At 38.0% G+C, this 22,412-nt stretch overlaps 2 protein-coding genes across 3 annotated transcripts in view; one reads left to right on the top strand and one right to left on the bottom strand.

Moving 5' to 3' along the window:
- LOC145490571 (disintegrin and metalloproteinase domain-containing protein 10-like) overlaps nucleotides 1–5,414 on the bottom strand; it is a 7,512-nt gene extending 2,098 nt beyond the window's left edge. Inside the window, exons 1-5 of the mRNA XM_081469673.1 lie at nucleotides 4,255–5,414; nucleotides 1,651–1,984; nucleotides 864–1,165; nucleotides 479–626; nucleotides 1–53 (exon numbers count right to left, since the gene is read on the bottom strand). The exon at nucleotides 1–53 is cut by the window's left edge and continues 2,098 nt beyond it. Coding sequence (XP_081325799.1) covers nucleotides 1–53; nucleotides 479–626; nucleotides 864–1,165; nucleotides 1,651–1,984; nucleotides 4,255–5,409 — 1,992 coding nt within the window. The 5' untranslated portion in view covers nucleotides 5,410–5,414. The remainder of the gene's footprint in view (nucleotides 54–478; nucleotides 627–863; nucleotides 1,166–1,650; nucleotides 1,985–4,254) is intronic.
- Nucleotides 5,415–5,593: 179 nt separating this feature from the next.
- LOC145490669 (xaa-Pro aminopeptidase 3-like) lies at nucleotides 5,594–21,569 on the top strand. Of its 2 annotated transcripts, XM_081469760.1 has the most exons (17): nucleotides 5,594–5,673; nucleotides 5,743–5,871; nucleotides 7,614–7,724; nucleotides 10,896–10,950; nucleotides 11,093–11,185; nucleotides 11,740–11,813; nucleotides 12,179–12,248; nucleotides 13,762–13,825; nucleotides 14,024–14,064; nucleotides 14,728–14,840; nucleotides 15,322–15,431; nucleotides 16,049–16,212; nucleotides 17,268–17,418; nucleotides 17,515–17,587; nucleotides 18,225–18,271; nucleotides 18,593–18,753; nucleotides 19,246–21,569. In XM_081469760.1, the coding sequence occupies exons 1-17, from the start codon at nucleotides 5,595–5,597 to the stop codon at nucleotides 19,382–19,384; spliced, it is 1,674 nt and encodes a 557-aa protein (XP_081325886.1). In that variant the 5' UTR covers nucleotide 5,594; the 3' UTR covers nucleotides 19,385–21,569. The 2 variants fall into 2 exon arrangements, with proteins under 2 accessions (XP_081325886.1, XP_081325892.1); XM_081469766.1 differs by having other exon boundaries at nucleotides 5,596–5,673; nucleotides 5,753–7,724.
- Nucleotides 21,570–22,412: the final 843 nt, after the last annotated feature.

Raw genomic sequence — 22,412 nt, 5'->3', positions numbered from 1 at the left:
AAGGGTTCCAAGAAGAATAGCCCACCAAAACTTCTTCACTGTTTCCTTAAGGCCTGTTCAACAGAAACAAAATCATCAAAATTTCTGGGTACTTTTTACAGTTAGGAGAGCAGTTTGTCTCTTGAGTAAGTGTTCTACACCAAGCAGCATGACCACAAACCCTGCTAGTTATGATGTGATATCATCTTTCTAATTGTAGTAATTTGCTAGGATTGTCCAATCAAACCATCAACTAAACCATTGTCAGACTGACACATCAGAAACATTCTCCTCTCAAAAAATCATACATATTTCACACTCCCAGTTGGTCTCCTTATTTTGTTTTTCCCGCTCTAAAATTTTTCTTCCTATTCCTTATCCCTTGTAGGATCAAGTTCAGTTAAAATACACCATTTATTTCTAGTGAAGTAGAATATCTTGTGACCAAAAAACGTGGCAACTCCAGCTTGAGAAGTAAGGATACACAATTTTCTGTTACCTTCAACAGTGAAGAACTGTTGCTTGAGACGCAGTAGTGGGCCAGCCATATCAACACGGCGACAAACATGGAATACATCACAGTATCCATTCAAATTATCACATGGCGTCCCAGGAACCAGCTTCAAAGATTGCAGTTCACTTGGCAACTATGGTTTTAGAAAGAAGAACTTTTATTAACATAAGTAAAATTGCAAAAATAATGAACACCATTTCAATGTAACAGTGGCAATTGCTGTAAGGCTCAATTGACAGTTAAACATGGAGCTGGTTGATACTGAAGGTGATACAACTTGTGGGTAGAAATGTGAAAAAGAATTACTTGCAGAAACATAAAAACACTAAGAAAGAGTACTATTCCGTTTTTCCAATCATCTACTTAATACCTGAGTCAGCCGCGTTGCTGAAGTACACGCTCCCCCTTTCTCTTTACAACACAGATCGCAAAGTTCTTCCTCAACTGAACATGAACACTCTTCCAAACCATACTTCATACAGACAGATGTGGAACACTGTCCGGCATAACATAAGCGACGTCCCTCGTCACATAGGGTCTCATTTGGATATGCCTCTGGAGTGTCACACTTGAATGAGTGGCCACTGCATGATGTGTTTTTTGTGCAGCCTGTTGCAGCAGCGCATAACACAGCTGGTCCCTCATGAGTACATTTAGTGCTGCAGCATGGCCCTGAAATTTAACAGCACAACTTTATTCCCTGTAATCCAGGGGTGTTGGGACTTTCAAAGATTTCTGTTGAATACATGTGAGGAATTCTAAGACTTTCAACATTGGATGAAGGCAGAAACAGGTGGCAATACTCCCTTTGGGATACGCTGTGTTCACTTTGTTGCATTGTAAAAGATTTTCATTGGGTTGGTTGCAAAAAAGGGCTGTGTAAGAGCTTATTTACACTGTATAAATAGCCAACTGGTCTACCTCCTGCCAGTTGAGATTTTTAACCATGTTATGTTCATGTGCAACATTTGTTTCAACATTTGGTTTCACTGGCCCTGAGAAGCCCCATTGCGGGAGTGGTCAATTTAAGATTTATTTTATTTTATTTTCTTATGATCAGCATACCACTACCTAAATTATGTTTCAGGTTGAAATGGTTAATTAATCCTAATAGAATAACAGAGCTAAATAGAAATCAATTCTATGGTGGCACAAACCTTGGCTTGGGCTGCATGTCTTTCCAATTCTCAGCTTGCATTCATTGTTGCTACCTGCTGGGATACAGCAATCCTCAGTACAGGTGTTTGCATTTCCACAGTCACACTGTTCACCTTTTTCCACTATCTTGTTTCCACATATTGGGTCATCGGATTTAATGAAGCAAGTACTGCCTTGCTTAGAACGAACTCTATTTACGTTTTTCTTGATACTGTCTTTGCTGCATACAGAAAAGCGGTCATTGTTGGGTTCAATACCAGATGTTGCTTTATCGAACATGATGTAGTTTCCCTCAGGAGGACCAGGTGCACACTGTTCTGTGTCTGGATCATGCTAACAAAAGACGAAAACAAGCATATTTTAAATTTCACAACAGCAAGCAAACATTTCACTATGATCAGTACTAGAGCTCACTAGCTCTACCAGAGAAATGGAGGTTTGGCTTGCCAGTGGATGAATCAAGATCAGACTAATGTGAGGGGTGGATATTCAAGTACTATGTATTTATGTATTTAAAATACATTTTAGGTCAAAATGATTTCAGCCTAGGCTAATTTGTGTCAAAGGGGAAGGATGAGTCTGAGAACAATAACCTTTTAGACCGGTCCACAGATTTAAACAAATTTGCAAGGATTGTTCGTGTGGCCTAGTGGAGATGAAGGTGGAATACAAAGTCAGAGATCTGGTGTTCAAATCCAGGCAAGTACAAAATAATAATAAAAAAAAAGATCAGAGGGTTTGGGTTAGGTGTGTTGATATGAGATCCTGGCAGGGCAGGGTAGGGTTAAGAAGTGCGGAAGGTGGGTGGCGTGCATGTTATTCTTTTTAAAATCCTCCACAAAAGTTAAAAAAAGAGACTGACTTGAAAAATTTAATCTTGGTTTAAATCATTCTGACCTAAAATATATTTTAAACTACTATATATCATGACTTGTACACTTGTTGCCCTATAAACATGTAGGTAGAAATTTTGCCTCGGTACAAGAACAGGATTCTTTATTAATTTTGTTTAGCTTTTCTCAAGAAGGAAGTGTACAGCAGTGGGAAACAAAAATAAATGCAATGTTATTTGATAACATGTACATGTAAATTGAATGCTGCATGCAAACATTCAGGCAGTTTGACAGGCAGAAAACTGAATCAAATCATCACTTGTGACTTTGTTACTAAGGTCTTCATTATTATTATGCTTTCATCTGTCGTTTTCAGTTTGTCAGTATTGCTATCTTACATTTGCATGACAATAATAACACACTCTAAAGGAACTTCATCAGACTTGAAACATCTTGTTGTCATTCAGGTTTTAAATTCCACATTGATCTTTCCCAGTCTGAGGCACTGTTTTCGTTAAATGGTTAATTTATACCTTGGAAGTGTTACTCCAGGAAAGCAAGTTGTTATTTTAAGATTTTAATGATCTGAAGGAAATTTGTATATCATAACATACTAGCTCTCAATGAGATGGCAGATATCGATGAACATTTTGCATAATTTTTCTCATGTCTTGTTTTGTTTCACAATTTAATTTTGTATGAAATACATCTGAGCTACAACAAGCACTTGCTAAACTTTATTCATGACAAGAAAATTGATTGTCGCAGCTTTGAATCAGTGTCTCACATATAAACCCACATGAAGGAATATTTCCATGCAGTTCAAGGTTTGGTATAAAACATGGTCAACATTTCTATCATGAAAAATCTTCCGATGTGCGCAATATCAGAAGGCTACTTCCCATGACAACATCTCATAGGTATGTGATGACATCATCACATGATATAAGACTACCATACTATGTTAATAACTGCTTTATCACTATCCAAACACATGTCTATGGTTGAAAAAAAACATACCATGGCACACTAAAAGAACACAAGACAGGTTTATAAATACATAAGCCTGTGCAAAGAAAGGCTATTTACAAACAAATCAATACATAGTGCTTTTCCAATTTGGTTGACGTATCCCCAGTGCTAAATAAATAAGTGCATGCTATTTTGTATGGCGTCTTTTGTATCATCCCAAGCTTATTCCAAAAGAGAGCAGGTCTGCAAGTTAGTATGTGTAATGGTAACAGGTGGATATGAGCTTGTAGAGAATCAGTGATCTAACCCCTTGTCAGCACATTTTAACACAATATGTGCGAGCTTATTTATAAAGCATAACCGCATGAACGAATGATTTGAGTAGCCTACTATACATGCAGCTCTAGCTATTAGATTTATGGCTTATAAAGACTTTTTTCATACTTACTTGTATTTGCCACTTTCTTTTGTGTTGAACTTTGGAAAGAAGTGAACGATGTACTGAGAGTAATTTATGTAGGTTTGTCATCGGGTCTCAAGTAAACAAGCAAGATGCCAAAGTCCAGAAAGGTGTGTCACTTTGTTTTGTAATTTGAACGTTTTGTACTAATCGAGCTGTTCGTAGCCCGCTATAAACTGCGCTGTTTTATATTAAAATCCGAGATTTAAACTGCAGTCGGTATAAACTTGAGCAAATTCACGGTGGCGCAAAAAGTAGTTTACGCGTATAAATTTCTACGTAATTGACCATAAAGTATTCTCATAGACATTCCAAAAAACGATGAAACAAAAGCTTACCTGAGAACCAAATCCATGCCCAAGCTCGTGTGCAAACGTTATCTCTGATACCCTGGGAGGTGTGAATCGTCCGTAAAGCTTCAATGTAACAACACCAGTATTGTAACTCCGTTTTTTCCCTCCACCATAATCGATAAATTCGTCGCAAATTCCGCCTGCTGCACCTCCGTCAGGGTCTCCAATCCAAGCGAGACCCAAAATTCCACCCTCAAAGTCGCGATCGGTGAACAAGAAGGCTTCGCAAACAGTACTGTGGTCAATACTTGAGAACAGATCTAGGACAGTGTCTATACCGACGTTACTATCCGTAATTTGGTCGGGAAGATTGCTGGGTGGCTTTCCGGTCTCGTTGAACACAACGATAGTCTTGACGCGGAATGTTAATCCTTTTGAAAAGAAGTAGTTCGAGTCGTTAAACTGGTTTGTGTATATGATCTGTACCGCCTGCACCTGTTTGACAAGCTGGAAGATCGCTTTCGTTTTGCCACCGTACAATTTGGTGAAAAAATTGTCGGCGTAGAGGCCGAGTGTGCAGGCGTCTTTATCCAGTTGTTCTTGTGTTTGCCTGCGAACGCGGCCTTGGTCTTGGTCCGAAAGCGAGCGGCGGGTTCGTTCTGGAACTCGCACAGAGGGTACTCTTTCATTGATATCGGCGAAATTGTGGTCGTACTCCAGGTCTGTGTCCTTGTAGATCACAGATGGAAAATCTTGCTTCTTGTCAAAGTACCAAGAAGACGGATCCACGTAATAGTTCTCACTGCCACTCAATATCTTTCCATGGAATCCATCTTCTTTGTCAATAACACCGTACACATCGGAACTGGGATGACCCTCCACTTTACCTCGTACAACGGCATCGTGATCAAATGGGATCGGCTTTCCATCCGATGAGACAATTGTTGCATCTCCTGTAAATATGTCTCTATCAGGCCGCAAATTTAGCTGGTGAAATTTCCCAAACGCGGAAAATGAGAACTTCCCATGCGACCGACTTTCAACGGCTCTCCGATGGATCTCGTGCAAAGAAGCAGTATCGTAATACAGCGGCTCATAGTGCTTGATGAATGTTCCCAGTGGCCGTTTTCCAGTGGTGCATTCACATTGGTAACAAACTAAGGCTAAAAAGAAAAGAATAAAAAGAAAGCGAGGAGTCATTGCTCAACAAATGCTATGCACGAAATAGACTCCCACCCACCAAAGGGACGCGGCAGTCACGCTTTCGTGAAAGTTCGGTCTAAGTTCGGATATTGGCCCGTACGCTGTAACTTTCGGTAGATTTCCGAGGATCACCGACCGTGCGAAAATTGAAAGAGAGGGCCCTGGAGAAAACTGTTCAGATAATGGCGGCAGAGGTGAAACACTTCGCTGCACGAATACCTAAACTAAATCTTGTTTTGAATACAAATTCGTGCTCATTTGGTGAGTGTGAAAAAAATGCATCAATGAGAGTTTTGACTTTTAAGATTTAAAGATCTCATATTTTAATAGTTCGTACTAGGCACCTCCATGGAGCAAAGTTTACAAGATGGAAAAGTCGACCTTCTCTTGCCTCATGGTGGTCAGCCCGTCTGCGCACGGAAAGCAGCGTCGCTGGAGTAGAACCTTGTTCCAATGAGGGTAAAGGCTTTTTTCTCAAGGTGTAAAATGATATACCGTGACATTTAAAGCTGCATGATCACGAAGTTCTTTTATCATCAATGATGAATGTAGCAATGGGGCATTCCATTTTTTATCACCCCCTCCCCCTCTCTCATTCCATTGCCTGATTTCAAGCCGAAAAGGACTAGGTACGAGTCTGTAAATTATGGGGTAAGCAGCTATTGATCCACATAGTCAGAAAGAGCACACCGAGATTCACAAAATCCCCAAGTTTGGAGTTAATCAGGCTAGTTTTGACTGAGATACAGCCATTTAAAAATGTCAAAATTAACAAAGAAATGTTTGGTCATCCGGACACAGTGTCTGGATGGCCATACATTTCTTTGTAAATTTTGACGTTTTCAAATGGCTGTATCTTGCTTACTATTGGGTCTATTAACACCAAACTTGGGGATTTTGTAAAGCTTGGTCTGCACTTTATGACTATGTGGATCAACAGTTGCTAATCCCATAATTTACAGACTCATACCTAGTCCTTTTCGGCTTGAAATCAGGCAATGGATGGTAACCTCTAAAAAAATACTTCTGTCGGAGTATTTTTTCAAAGGAGCTGACAAAATATTGAACACCACGGATCTAAACATAAAAGTTGCTGATATTTAAAAAGTGGTCAATGTGTCCGATCAGAATCTGTTCCCCTTTGGGATGAGTGCAGATAACAAATGTAATGTCCCAATATAGCTATTTCAATCTACACCAGCATGAGGAGATTTGCCCACGAAAAAACTCTATGCAAATTAGGTTAATGATAAGCCTTGGGTGTGTTTATATCCACCCAGGACTTATCAACTGTAACTGAAGATCAAAGTTTGCAAGTTTCACACAATCCAGGTGTTATTTCAGGCAAACTGTGATGTTTTGACATCATTGTAACATAAGAATATGCCTCAAACAAAAACATAGAATATACTCGAGGTCATGTTCATCAATTGAAAGTGCCATGCGCCATGTATCCTTTTAATGCATCACTGGCTTCAAGCATGATCGCAAGGAAAAACTGTGTGACAAATAAAACACATATCGGGTCCTGTTTCATGTTATGTTTCCTGGCATGCGATGATAAGTTGAATACAAAGTTAAAAGATCTCCTGGACAGAATTATTTTAGAGGGTAAAGCTCCTCTTGGCCCATTGGCTCCTGTCTACACCTTAGTGGAAAGAGGCACTTAGTTGTTCCATTTTTCATAGTATCCACAACCTATCCCCTTCCCTCTTCCCTCTTCCCTCTCCCCTCTCTGATCTCCCCGATGATCAACACAGTTTTCTGACAGGGCATCATCATCGTCATCATCATCATCATCATCAAAAGTTTTTTCTGAAAGGTTCTTTGGTTGACATATTTGTTTGATCTTTGGAATATTGGGGGGTTTGGAAGAAGTTGCCTTTTTCTTGAGGAGACAAGAAAGACAAAACTTCTGAGGGTCAGGCACTTTGATCTTCTTTCTCCAGGTTAAAAATGTTACCCTATCAATGGTGTGTGTATTGGAGGTTGGGAGGGGCTGGGGGATGTAGATGAAACATTGTGAGAGGTCTAGTGTCTTGCCCAACAACAGAACACAGTGACTCTAGATCTGGAGAGGGCTTGAGCCTGGACTGCTTGATCAGGATGCCAGCATACTACCTGATCAATGACATTCAAACTGAGACTCTTGCTTAATGAAAATTCTTTACTGACATACCAATTTGTGATAAATTTGACAGCAAAGTTAAAGGGCCTGAGTGAAAGAGGTCTCAGGTTTGTTGGTGACAAGGCAAAGTCTATTGGACAACCGACACCAGATTCACACCCCCACCTGATGGAGGAAGATGAAAGTAAGTGTACACAATTTAATTTGACTCAATGTTCACTTTCTAGCATTGGACCTTTAAAAAATTTAAATGAAGGATATGTCTATTCCTCACCCTCGAAAATTGGGAACTATTAAATAAAGCATATTTGGGGGGGGGGGGGAGGTACAGTCAGTAGTTGTACTGGAAGGAACAATAATTGCCCACAAACAAACCCTGCAAGTTGCTGATCAGCAGAAAATACCAATTCTTGCCAGCAAAATGGAACATAAATAGTTTTCTATTTCACCGTAAGACGTTTTCATGAAAAAGTCTTGCAGAGACCTTACTGGCTAATGATCTTAGGCTAGAACCATCCATTATTTCTAATACCCTTCCCAGTAGACCACATCACCCACTAATTTTTTGCCACCTTCAGAGTAATGTTTGACAATCATGTGGTGCATTGGAAACAAACCGATTGGTTTTGTTTGAAACAAACTCGCAGCATCCAAAACATTACATTGAAAGTGGGAAAAAATTTGTGGGTGTTGCGATCTGCTAGGTAGAGTAGTAATGGTCAACTCCTCAGCAAACTCCAGTCTATGTTAATTAAACATAGTATTAATTTACATGACTGAGGTTATTGATAATTTATAATAAATATATATAACATTATTATAACCAATAATTTAAAGTTTATAATTATTGGGTAGAATATTTTAAAGTTAGGTTGTTTTCTCATTGTCTCAACTTGAAAAAATTTTAAATATTCTCAAAACAAAAACAAATATTATTGTCCAGAGTAAATAGTGATAGTAATACTATGACATGTTTATGAAACTTACTATGTCCAGAGTTGCAATTTCCCTACCCCTTCTGTACTTAGGGTTAGGTTTTTCTGCAATATCTCCTTATGGACCTGATATCACCAGACTTTGGGCCAAATTTGTGTTTTTAAATACCTAATTGCATTGGATGTTTTGGCTCAAATCTGTCTTGCCAAATACATGTATATTTTGTGCAATTCATGGTACAATCATTCTGCTCTGATAAGCTGCTGGAGGATACTGGGAAGGTACAATTCAGTACAAATTATATTAGAATAAAATGTTTTTGTCATTGTCTGCATTAATTTAGGAATTTATTTTTAGCAAAAATAGAAAAATAATGTAGAACTATGATGTATATTAGACTCTCTAGTGGTTACCTGTTTGTGTCAGTAATAATTATTACTTCTTTAAATTAATTATTGATAGTTATTAACAAATATAATTATGGTTTCATGCAGTAACTTATTACCTGCTTGTGAACCTGAACAGGTGGCAAGCTTTTTTACCTGTTTAAAGAATTTTAAGTTTCCTTCAAAATATATTGTAAACAGCTTCAGCTGTGACTAATTATATATAGTAAAACTACTTACATTTCAAGGTAAAATTGAGAGAAATAAAGTTAAAGCGAGTCCTGTAAATCAATTTTGGTATTCTGATACAAATAACAAAATGCAAAAGATACATGGATGCTGATCAGTTTGAAATATCTCCCTGCCATCTTTATCCATTTGTGAAATTATCCTTGGAAGACTTCAGATGTTTATCAAAACTTTTTGTACTGAAACACTCTGGTGTTTTATTTTCAATTTATTCTAAGCACTTAAATTTGCTATACCATAAAATAGTTTACAGCTTAGGAATAATTCTACTGGTCAGTGGGATCACATAAAAGGTTACTTTCTAAACCTTGCTGGTTATACTAGTACTAGTGCTGTTATTGGACAATAAGGAACAATGGAATAAGGAATTGTGGGAGTTGTTTTCCTTTTTTGTCCCAAGAAAAGCACATGGAGTAGCAAATTATTCTGACCAAGACATATTCATCATTTGGTTTTTAAAGATCTCAGTTTGACAAATCTACAATCAGCTAGATCCCTGGCCACTGTTTGTTTTAGTTCAGTTTTCTTCTGGCGTCAAGAAGTGGAAGAATCTTGTTTGGACATTTTTTTTCAAATTGCTAAATGGAGTAGCTTTCAAGAGAAGGTTTTCCATTGTACTCCATTGTAACTAGTTTCATGTTAGCATTTTGCCACCATGTGGAGTTTTACTCTTCGAAGGATTACATCTCTGATGATTTTAGCATGCGCTGTGGTTGTAATATTTCTTGCAATATCCTACTTTCCTGGGCTTAACAAGGTGCCACTGTTCAAGAGAAGGACAATTTCAAGGGAAATCATTCAACTGGAAGAACCCGTTGTTTTAGAGCAAGCTGGTTATGCAATGGAGAATGAAGGTGTTATGATGAAGGAACTTTTACACCCTTCAGCTCCTGACTTGTTTCCCACTCCAAGACGACCACGGAGGGGAACATCTGATAGCACTTTTGGTACTTCTGAAATAGTCCATCTTATTAATATCCAATCCTGTTACACACACCCTTAACATTTATTTTTAAAGGCTTACGTACACATGTTTTATCTCAAAACAGTTTGGCTATTTTTACTATGTTGGTTTCAGGTCTATTCTGTACATAGATTAAATCATGCATTGATTTTCCTTTCCAGAGACTGTACAAATTTAAGAACCCCAAAAGGCATAACCTGTTAAAATTTTCAAAAATTGAGCTAAGTTTCAGTTTTCTGAACAGTTATTCATATTGTAAGATTCTGGTCCATTCCTTAGAATTGTATTATAGTGAATTTCAAAACTTTGTTGATCACGAGGATAACAAAGGAAGATTTAGGAATTTCTTCAAAATGAAAATGCACTGTTTTGCTTTGGGAATTGTATGATAATTTTTGTTTTATCTATCACTGTTAAATGTGTTTAGCATTTTTTCGTTAATTTTTGTTCTAATTACCCCTCATTAAAGCATTCTATTTGTTTAGAATGAGACGGATAAATTAAAGTGAGGTATAAATTAAAGTGAGCAACTTTACCAACGAGGGTGGCACATTTCCCTTTATCCAAAGGGTGTTTAATTCTGAAGTGGAGAGCTTTCTTGTAGGCTAGCTACCCTTAAAACCAATTAGACAGGTCAAGATCTTAACTCTCATGATTACAAAATTTATATAATTATGATATTTATTTATCTATTTTATTGTTGTTATGGCCCACCAGTTACTTAGCACAAATATTAGAAGAAGTCTATTAATGTAATGCAAATAGGATAGAGGTGAATATCACCTTTTTATAATTATTTTTTTGTTTAATTTCTTTGTAGTCACCCCTGGAATTACTAAGAAGGAATACAGAGACAGAAGGCAAAGACTTCTCAGGTTATGGTCAGTTTGTAGTAATTATCCAATAGGAGCCCATAGCTGTCTAGGTAATTATTATTCTTATCCTGATTTCCTTTTTTAAAAAAAGTTCTTTCACCTCTTTAAGAATATTGCATTTTTATTCTGCTATAACCTACAGTCTACTTGCAAAGACACATTTTGGTGAAAGTCATGACAAGCATTTGGTGATCATTCCAAGCAATCCTACAAAGTTCATGACAACAGATGTGCCGTAAGTATCTATTCAAGTAGTATACTCTGGAGATTTTGATAACATTTCCCTGAACTGGGATTAGGAGAAAGGAAAAGGAAAGTGAGGTGATATAAGAAAAAATTTAAAGGGAACAGTGAGTGGGTAGAGAGTGGAAAAATCAACAACAGTGCTACATGTATCACTTTATTTGCCTTCTAGCAATTATAACTGTAGTGAAAAAAAACAACCCAGCATTTCATTCAGTGCTTTTTGTTGAGTAGCATATTAAGAGCATGTTGCAAGGGCTTTTCAATGCAAATTACATTGTACACATCACTGCTACATGATTACAATTAATAATTACAATTAGTTGTTGTACTTATTGGTCTTGACAATCTACAATGGGAAGAGTCAGTATAGTTATTTTATTGGGCCTCTGGTAGTTTACACCCAGGCTTGAATCCTAAAGTACATCCCTTTTCACCCTTTACTTTCCTTTTGGTATGTATTACTTACAAGTCATTCTCTCACCATAATCTCTAGATTTGAGGCGGATACTTTAGCATTATTATATCACCTTTCTTTTCATTCAGATATCCATTCAGGCAAAACACAGATTTCCTATACCTCACTGGTTTTCAACAGCCAGATGCTGTTTTAGTTTTGCGTAAGTACTAGCAACGTTTGTGTTATATTTGTGTAAACTAAGTTAATTTCATTTGTGGGTTTTATAAATTTTATTTTCCAAGACCATTTTCCCTCTTTTTGAATAATCTGCTAGAACTTTGCGATCCCATCTCTCTTAATTGCTTGCAAGATGCACCAAGCACACCTTATGGTTTACAAGTGATTGAGAAGTACAATTTGTCGCAGATATTTGTCAAGTTGAATTCACAGAATGATGTCATTAAGTCCAAGTACTATGTATGAAAATTTTAGAAAACTGCAGTGATGCTGAACTTTCTATCCTTGCCTTGCACAATTTAATGTTAAGTATGAGTCTTAAAATAAAATTTAAAAATTCTTTTATAGAATCAGTAGAAGGTCTCCCCTTGCCAGCTCACAAGAGCACACTGTTTATCCAACCACATGATCCTAAAAAGTGAGTACTTGTAACAAGATATCGTCATTAAGGTCATTCCTCACATTTGCATTGCGCATCCTTACTGCGCATAATTTATGGCGTCATTAGCGCGCGCTTGTACACGCGCATATTGAAAACATGACGGATTTGCCTTGATATTGAGCTCTGTCAGTTGAAAAATGGCTCTAGCTCACCAACGAGCATGGGCACCCCAATTTTTTTTCCAGTCGTTGTAATCAACTAATCATAAGCTTTGCATCAGAAAAGACTGATCTAATTTCTATTGCTGAAAATTGAATAAATAAGAAAAATAGCAGATACACTGTGGTCTTTTCTATTTTGCAGTCGGTAACCACGTCAAGAAATTTGGTTCAAATTTTTAATCAAGGATTCAGCTTTCTGTCTGAATCAAACTTAAACGTTTATTTGTGTCTGACACAGTGTATTGACTGTAGTTTAATGCGTGTTCTTATGATTCCAGGCTTACAAAGGTGTTACAATTACTGGGAATGCGTTCTTATAATAAGCATTAGATAATGCCAAAATGGGGCATTTTCAATGCCTCACTGCTCCTTAATGAGCATGGGCACCCCCCTTTTTTATTTCCAAATTGAAGTTATCATATGACAAATATTCAGTGGACAAAGTTTGAACAAAAATCTATTGTCACTTTTATTTCAGAGGAATTACCTTAATTATTATATGTTTAGATTATAACATAAATTAAATTAACACTATACGTAGTGGGATAATTGCTGAAAGAAAATTATTTGGCCTGTCAAAGGTCATATCATGGAAAAACTGAATTTTAGCCAATGTTCTGTTACGGTTCTCTTCTTTTATTATAATAATACTCTGCTAGAATTGGTAAGAATGATGTTGCCACCCCGCAAAATCCTGTTTCCAGGTGTCGGGACTCTAGTATGGCCTCTTGAATTTTGTCTTTGGTTGCATTTTGGGCCAGCTTTAACTATGGTAATGTACTAGCTCGAAAGTCATTCTCACTAGCCCCCCCCCCTCCCCCCCCCCAAAAAAAAAATTTCATCAATTACAGTATTTCAATCGGTGATTTGAAGTTATTCGAATGAGATTAAATTTCGATAAACATTTCAAAATAAAAATGAGCAATAGAAATTTTACACAACGTTTCAATGTCATCATGACGTCATTATCAAATGACAAGAACACCTCTCACTGCATATATAACACTGTTGAACCGTTATTTTCTTGTCACTTGATAATGATGTCATGACGACATCAAAACGTTGTGTAAAATTTCTATCACTGATTTTTATTTTGATTTGAAGTTACACACAAAACTTTTCAAAGAACCCTCACTTGCCTGTCTGGCAAGTGGACAACAGAATCCACTAGCCCAGGTACAAAACCTACTAGCCCTTGAGGCTATCGGTCATGAATTTCTTGTGCGCTCTACTAGCAGAGGTTCTTTGGTGCACATGCAATTTTTAATTCAATGCTCTCATGTTTCATTATGTAGATTAGTAATTGTGATTTCTCTTATTATTCAAAGGGTGTTGTGGGAAGGTAAAAGACCTGGAACTAAAGATGCCATTCTTTTCTTTGGATTTGATGAGGTTTGTTGTAGAAAATCATCATGCTTTTCATTTGGACATGATCACATAATTTGAACTTCACTTTTGCTGAACTCTGGAACTTCTGTCCTGGTTATTATCATAGTTACTATAGTGAGTCATTACAATTTGTCTTTGTTTTAGTCACAATAGAAATGCATTTATCTAGACCTCACATTTGCTTGTAAATTTTTTTTCCAGTCATACTCAATTCGAAATCTAGCCTCTGTACTCATTGATAGGTATGTTGCTGTAAATTGCATAAGCCAGTAGTTCTGTAATTTTGTCAGCTTGTGATTTTTTGCTTGTAATACTGTATGTAACTTACTTACCTACATGTGCTGGTCAACCTATTGCCAGAATGATTACAGCTCCAGCTGCAGACAATCATGGAATTTAAAGATTAAAGATTAATATCCATATGTATTGACTGGGAATGGAGGTGTACATAGCATGCACTTCAATTCAACCTGCCCTAGAATTGCTAAGGATACATCTTTGATGAAAAGTCTAGAAAATCTCTTTTACAATGTGATACCTGGTCGGTGTCACTGAATTGATTTCTTGAACAAGACAATTCAAGTTCGCAGTGCCATGTTTATATTAATGATGGGAAAAACCTTATGATGGGCTAGCATCTGCCATCCAGAGAGCAGTAGAAATACTCCCAGTCACTTATACTATGGAAAGGGGAGTAAGCTCAGGCAAGATGGGACACTTTCTGGCCTGATGTAGACTTGGCTTTTTTATGATGATGGTAGATTGACAACTTGAGAAGAAAATAGCTAGGCCATGGCCATGCCTAAGGAGGGTTAGATAAATGCATTCCTCAATAGGTTTGTGTTCTAAGACTTTCAGTATCTCATTCAAATATCTGTTACATAAATGTTGTTAAATTATTCCAGGTATGCTGGCAAAGACTTTTGTGTGTGGTATGATTCTCTTCGTCCTACCCACCCAACCATCCACGAGGAAATCTCCAAGGTTCTGTTCCACACTGCCAAGTTTAGTTATAAAAGTAAGTGCAACTTAGAAACTAAATCCTTTTTCTCAATTTATTTGCGATTTGATTTTTTGGGGTGAAAAATGTATAGTCAGGTTTATGTAGTAATTATGTATCTTAAGTTTATCTTTGAGGCCCCTCTGCTATCTCCTTTTATAACCACAAGGCATTTAACGTTCATGTCAGCTGCAGTAAAAAGGGGGCCCAATAGATAAATTTTCACTCAGGTGGCCAGCAACCATGAAAAATTATGGGAACAACAGGATGTGTGTACATAAGAAAAGAGTGCAACTGCCCCAGGATTGGTTTGGAACAACAACATGGCTGCTGCTTTGTTGTTTTTGGACACCAATATGGCTGCTGTGACATCATGTGAAATGAGATCTAGTTTCATGAGCATGTAATGCATGCTGAGACCAAGGCAGATGTGGACCTCTGCATGCCTACAAGACTGTTATGCAAACAAGTAACTTGAATTAAATACATTTCTTTTCAGATTTACTGGTTCTTGGTCACAACATTCACATGCTTAGACTTATAAAATCTGATGCAGAAATTAAACTACTAAGAGAATCAGCTTCATTAGCATCAAGAGCTATTACCAAGGTAAGAGGTAGTTTTCTGTCATTTTTTTTATTTTATATATGTGAAATATCAGGTTCTTGGGGTCTGTTTAAGCTTTAATGTTTCTTACATGAGTTTCATGGTACCCTCTGGTTTTGCAGAGACATTAGTGTAACTTAATCTGTAAAAATAATTTGTCTATCCACTACCTAAATACATTTAGTTGAGTAACTGCCAACCTGAAAGTTGTAAGAATCCTTTCTGCACAGTTGAACCTCTCCTTACAGACACCTCTATCATATGGACACCTCTATATGACAAACAGTTCACTTGGTCCCAGAAAACCAAAATTCATCTCATACGTACAGAAACCTCCATAATAAGTGATTAAAGATATTAGTTGCTAAAGAGACTATTCGGCTGCACTGGAGAGCAAGTGAAACACATTTAGAGCATTAGACTTGTTTTGGACAAAGATGCCGAAGGGCTTGAGCTCGATAATCAGCTTCACTTAGATGCCATGGTTGTTAACTTTCCTTTATCAACTGAACTTCAAGTTGAAAAATAGCTAAGTCCCCCATAATAGAGACACTCTGCTCATATTAAAGAGGAGCAGCTGTAGCTGTTTTACCTAACAATGAACGTTTTATGTTGTTGAGGTTATGAGAAGCACTCGTCCAGGGCTGGAGGAGTCTCATCTTCATACGATCTTGGAATATGAATGTCGAATGGGGGGTGCTGAGAGGCTGGCATACCCCCCTGTGGTAGCTAGTGGACCAATGGCGAACACTCTTCACTACATTAACAATACGCAAGTTCTGAGGTAATTTTTTCTTAAAAATAGACAGGGCAATTCCTTTATTTAATCTCTCTCTCTACTCATTGTGTGCCGATGACAGAAGTCTTAGGTATCTTTAAGGTAGCCCATTACATAAGCCCTATTGGCTTGCCTCTTGGCAAGGAGATGGACGTGGCCTAGCCACGTCCTTAGAAGGGATCATCATTTACATTCTTGAATCGCTCTCACATGGGCACCAGAGGGCAGAATGAATTGGGGTCGACCGCCAGAGACATGGAGGAGAACAGTGGAAAGAGAGCTTAAAGAGAATTACTATTAGAATACAGCAGTGTAATAGTTTTTTTAAATTTAAACATGGGATTGAGAAATATAGCACATTCATGGTTGTAACACAGGTTTGAAGTAAGCGGCTATATTACTGGAGTAGATGGTAGACTTCCCATCCTCTTCTAAAGAATTAGGCGAAATAGCCAACAGAACCGCTGGCCTAGATCATTAAGTAGATATTGAGTTTCGCGGGCTGCTGTTTTCTTTTGACAACCCAGCACAATAAACCCGCACTACATCTCTGTGGCTAGATCAAGTAGTACGTGCGATTTGTTACGGCTTGTTTGATTTGAGTTCAGTTTATCATACTGTTCTTGGATTAGTGAGGAAGTAACTGGTTTCTACAAATACTTTCAATTGATATCAGGTTTTATACGGTTTACTACGATTATCAGTTGAGTAAGGCACGAAGGAAGTTTGGTTACGAAGTTTTGGCCTTAAAATAATGGTGTTGTCACGGGCAACTTACCTTGTTTCCGTTGGTAACAATATCAACAGCCGTGCATTGCCTGTCGCGTCGCCTACAATTTCGCGCGCTTTGCTGCCAATGACGTCAAAGGCCGACAAGTTGCCAATGGATACGGAGCCAGTTGCTTGTGACAACAACAGGATTTTTACGTTAAAACTTGGAGACCAAACTTTCGTCCCGCCTTACTCAACTGATAATCGTAGTATGTCAGTCATGTGGGAATGCTTCTCAGCTAAAGGCAGGTATTCATTTTGCTGTTGTATGTCCTTGATGTTTTCTGTAGGGACGGAGAGCTGGTCCTTATGGATGCTGGGTGCGAGTACCATGGGTATGCCAGCGACATTACCAGGGCGTGGCCAGTCAGTGGTAAATTCAGTGACCCGCAGAGAGAACTTTACGAACTGGTGCTGAGAGTACACAAGAAATGCTTAAAAGTGAGACACATTACTTGCTTAAAACACTTTCACTTACGGGTAGTTAGAATGTAGAAAGCTTGATCAACGTAGCATGTTCAACTTTCTTGTTCCTAGCTTTGTCAAAAGGACGTTTCGCTGGATTATCTTCATCACGCCATGTTGCTACTTTTGGGAGAGGAACTTATTAGTGAGTGAGAGAAATGTTTTAAGCATTAGGTTCTTTTGTCTTTGTCTTTGGTCAAGCTTGAGTTTAGACAGTGTCCTTTGTAATGATTGGTATAAGAGTGAAACCAAAGAAGGTGATCACGCAACCAATCACAAGGCCAATCAGAATTCGAAACATGTAACTGGTGCTGAGCGCGGGAAAGCATGTATCAGGTGCCAAAAGCGGGAAAACATGTAACCAGTGCTTAGCGCGGGAAAACATGTAACCAGTGCTTAGCGTGGGAAAACATGTAACCAGTGCTAAGCGCGGGAAAACTTCAAACCGTTGCGAAGAGCAGGAAAGCATGCATGCATCAGTTGCTAAGAGCGGGAAAACAAGTAACCTTAGGTAAGAGATGGAGAACATGTGAACAGTACTAAGCGTGGCAAAACTTAAAACCGCTACAAACTGCGGGAGTGTATACAAGCGGATAAACGTCGTTTCAAGCAGATAGTTTGGTTTCTTACTGATTGGTTGAGAAGACAACCTCTGACTTTGCTCGTTAGACTCAGTGTCAGTGATCGAAGTATACAGTGCCGCTAATGCAAAACCAGAAAAGCTCATATGCTAATGATAAAAACCGTCATTTCAGAAGTATCTTTGTTCTTCTACTTTACAGGGATCGATTTTCTTCCAAAGAACTTGACCGAGAGTCAACTGAAAAAGGTATTCACGTACAACGTTTTCCACCTGTGGGTACATTGTCTTGCTTTCTACAGAACAACACAGATGCATAAACCGCAATTCTCTCGTTCGAGAATTGATGATGTGGAAGAAGCTGGACTGCTAGCAGTTAACAACGGGCTCCTCGGAGAGATCTTTCATACATATGAAAATCTCCAACTGAGTGTCTAGCTGGTGATTGCAGGATGGGCTCCTGGTGATTGTAATTATTGCTTTCCCCTTCTTCATTGCGCATCTGCTTGAGAGCGTATTGTTCATTTATAGGAGAATGTAGATATTGATCACTCTGCTTGTGTGTTTCAGGCTGCTGGTGAATTCTGCCCTCATAGTGTAGGTCACTATCTAGGCATGGACACGCATGACACGCACTTGGTGAGCAAAGGCCTGGGGCTACATCCTGGAATGGTGATCACGGTTGAGCCTGGGATCTACATCTCTGAGAACAACAAAAACGTACCGGAAAGGTTTGCAATTTTGTCTCTACTAAGTTCTACTGTAGTACCAATGCATTTGTGTTTTAGAGATCTTACGAATGTTTGAAGACCACGGTCATCTAGAAAGTTGCAACGTAAGCGATGTGTTTGCTCCAGATCACTTGGGCAAGATTGTTAGACGTATTAGTTTTTAAAGAATATGTTATGCTGCTTCGGCGAACAAGTACTGTCTTTCATGGCGAGTTTGCAAAGTTCAGGACGATTTGAGTGTTAGCTTGGGCCTACTCAGCTTTACTGACTCACCCAGCGGCTTTCAATTGAACTTTTATCATTCTCAAATTGGTAAATAACTGAGTTGATTACTTGTATGTTGACGAAGGTTTTTGTTTTCCTGAGCTCAAGAGCAAAGATGGGATAGCTTTTAGGCGTGGGTTTCCTTCTACTCGGAAAAATATAATTACTTAAATCCTGAATGCAAAGCTCTCTGAATGTGAAAGTTGACATTTTGATTCCTCTTAACAGATATCGAGGAATAGGCATAAGAATAGAGGATGATGTACTCATCACTGAGAATGGACCTGATGTCCTCACTGCTGAATGCCCAAAGGAGGTGGAAGATATTGAAAGACTGATGAACGGCACAGAAGCTGCGAGGCTTTAAGAACCGAGACGACTAGTCACCTCAAAGGAATATCTTGTAATAGATACGACTGGTTGTAGACCGAACAAAAACAACGACAATAAACTGAAGTAAAACACTTCCCCAAGGCACTGACCTGAGGACAATTGCTCGAAGTCAGAGTTCGAGTCAAACATGGTTTCAGTAACAAATTTAACTCTGCACTGGAGAGTTGCTTTATTGATGAGGTCGGTGTGTTTGTATAGTTTCCCTTTATATGACCTCTTTTTACGACTTAAAATAGCATAGGCAAAAGGAAACGTTTTCTATCTTCGCAGCTTCAGTGTTCCTATGCGGCAGCCCAATTTTTCTCTTTGCTTATTGTACGCACTTTTAGAAGCATCTTGTTTCAAAGTTGAATTGTCCTGGACAGTGCGTCATTTTCAAACGTTTTTACAAAGCTCTTAGGGATTAACGTCTGAGGAAAGGATAGCGCTTTGATGATGCATCAGTTATGTACAGCATATAGGTCTTAATATTTATAACCTAAATATTTTCGATCTCTAAATATTAAAGAGTGCATGATTCTGTATCTCAAATTCATCGTTCTCATCTATATAAATATACATATTTTCCAAATCGGCAGACTAAGGAATTAGAGCTATTATTAATATAACTTTATGAAAGTGTAAGGTGTACCCTGGCCTCGGAGGGAGGTTTTTTTTTTTAATGCTTAAGATGCTTGTTTTTACGAAAGTGCGAGGCAACTTTTTCTGTTGTTGACGTTCCCTTGTAGATGTAGCGAGAATTGAAGAAACAGAAACCCTTTGAGTTTTCACGGTTGCAAAAGGACAAAACATGAGATTTTAGGGATTCGAATATATAAAAACAAATTGTTTCGGAACGACAAGATAAACCGTATCTGAGAAACGAATTAAAGCTAACATACCATTACCTTTAGAGCTATTACCCTATTGAACTACCCTATTACCCTGTTATTACCTTATTAGCCTATTACTTTCCATTAAAAGTTTTGATTTTTGAAAAGGAACGCACTTATACATTGATTGATTGATTTTGACCATAACCTTAAGTGGGTATAGGGCCAGACATTCTCCATTGCCATTATACATTAGATGGGCTTATACACGGGGGAGGGACTTATATCTAGAATAATATCTTTGTTAGCAAAAAGAAGGGCTTATATCCGGGGGGGCTTTAACGTGGGATTTTACGGTATTAATTCAATCAATTCAGGAATATCTATACAAAATTATTCTGATTTTGCAAATCATATTTCTCGTAGCTGAGATGAATTTTAATCTAGTATATAAAGAAGTGTCAAGGGCCACGCCGATCGTTTTATTGTTAGTCATCGTTATGTGTTGTAAAGGAGAACCAACATCTTCCTCAATGTCGCTCCTTTAGATAAGTCCACTGACACTCCCGCTCTTCTCCAAGCTATTATTCATTTAATTGCTAGCTTTTTGTTTCTTTTCATTCCTCTCAGTCTAATTTTGAACGTTTAGCCAGTAAAACTGATTGACCTTTAAAAACTTATATAGATGACGCTCTGAATATTTAATTTGCCGCTGAAATGCCGTTATCGCAAAAGTATTCAGTTTCCAGAGTTGTCTAATGTTTCTCAGTTCCAAGCATAGAGATGTTTCAACTCAGTGAAGGTGCCGTTAAATTGGGATGAAATAATGAATGCTGATTCCCGTCAAAGCTGAACATGGCCTCCAAGACTCCAAGCAGATATTCCTTCAGACATATCTCTGCTAGTGACTAAAAACTTACAACGATTTTGTTTACTTGCATTTTTAAAGTAAATTTAGTAGCGAGCTCGAAATAGAGGAGTTTTGTCAATATGTTGTGCCGTAATTGTTATAGGTCCATTGCGTTGACGTGTTTATATAATTTCAGTAGACAAGTTTGACTATGAAATTTAAATAACAGAACAATGTGATGGAAAAAAGGATTTGATAATAAATCATGAATGTTCAAATGAAACTGAGTCTGTAGCTCACAGAGAATCAATCCTGAAGCCAAGTACAAGGATGACTGTATGGAATTTCAACACAATTCTTTCCCAAGGAAGGAAAAATGCATGAAACAAAAATACCAAAATTAGCTGACTGTATCACTTTTCTCCCTCTCCTGAAATAAACTTTTGTCAAAAGTACTTGACTAGAAATGTTAGAATTTTACTTATTAGCGGAGTAAGCAACCAAAAGAGACAAGCCAAAAGCAGGCTAGGAATTTACGACTTAAATTATGCCCTCGCCATTTCAATGCAATTGCAATTTCAAGCAAGGGAAAATGTCTACGCGGTTGGCCTCCAAATTTGGAAAAACGCAAATTGAAAAAGACTTCAGGTAGACATGACCGCAATATTTAACAAAAACTATCGACCTACAGTTGATGTCAACAACCAACACTGCATCGATTTCTATGACGTCACAGGTTTGTAACTCAAAGTCTTCACGACAGAAGAAATATATTTAACTATCCAACACTTCAAGTTTGGTCCAAGTTAGCAAAAGCAACGAAAAATGTAAAACTAACAAGATGAATAGCAACTCAGAGAAGAGAGGAAACAGGAACTTTTCTGAAGCAAGCACATCGAAGAGAAAGATGACGATTCACCTTCCCGGAGCAACGTCGACCAACACCAAATGGGTGTGCCGTTTGACACTTGTTTGTATACCTTTATTAAAATTCATATATTCCGAGCATGAGAAATCCGTGCTATGCATTATACTCCTTTTTCTGAATTTTTCATGACTTAGGTTCATTAGGTTGTACAATGCGATGAGAATATTACGACCTCCAATGTGTAATGAGGAGTGCTATATACCTTGCGTCACTGACTTTGCAAGGTTTTCAGATTTTTTTGTAGCCTGTGGAAATGCAAAGCGATCAATTGTACGTGCAAGGTGATCTGACTGGAACCGTGACAGTTCTATCACGTCGTCGAATGCACCATCGATTTTATTTTACTTTATGTAAAGAGATTTTGGGAAAAGTACCAGTTTCTTTATTTTTGGCACGCCCTATTTGACATACC

Source organism: Orbicella franksi, chromosome 1 (genome assembly GCF_964199315.1).
Source record: "Orbicella franksi chromosome 1, jaOrbFran1.1, whole genome shotgun sequence".
Taxonomy (NCBI): Eukaryota; Metazoa; Cnidaria; class Anthozoa; order Scleractinia; family Merulinidae; genus Orbicella; species Orbicella franksi.
This window is presented reverse-complemented; position numbering and strand designations above follow the sequence as displayed.

Coding starts and splice junctions, on each gene's coding strand:
- LOC145490669 (XM_081469760.1), top strand. CDS start 5,595: ATGGCGGCAGAGGTGAAACACTTCGCTGCACGAATACCTAAACTAAAT. Junction 5,674..5,742: donor TACAAATTCGTGCTCATTTG/GTGAGTGTGAAA, acceptor ATATTTTAATAG/TTCGTACTAGGCACCTCCAT. Junction 17,588..18,224: donor TTTGGGAGAGGAACTTATTA/GTGAGTGAGAGA, acceptor TCTACTTTACAG/GGATCGATTTTCTTCCAAAG.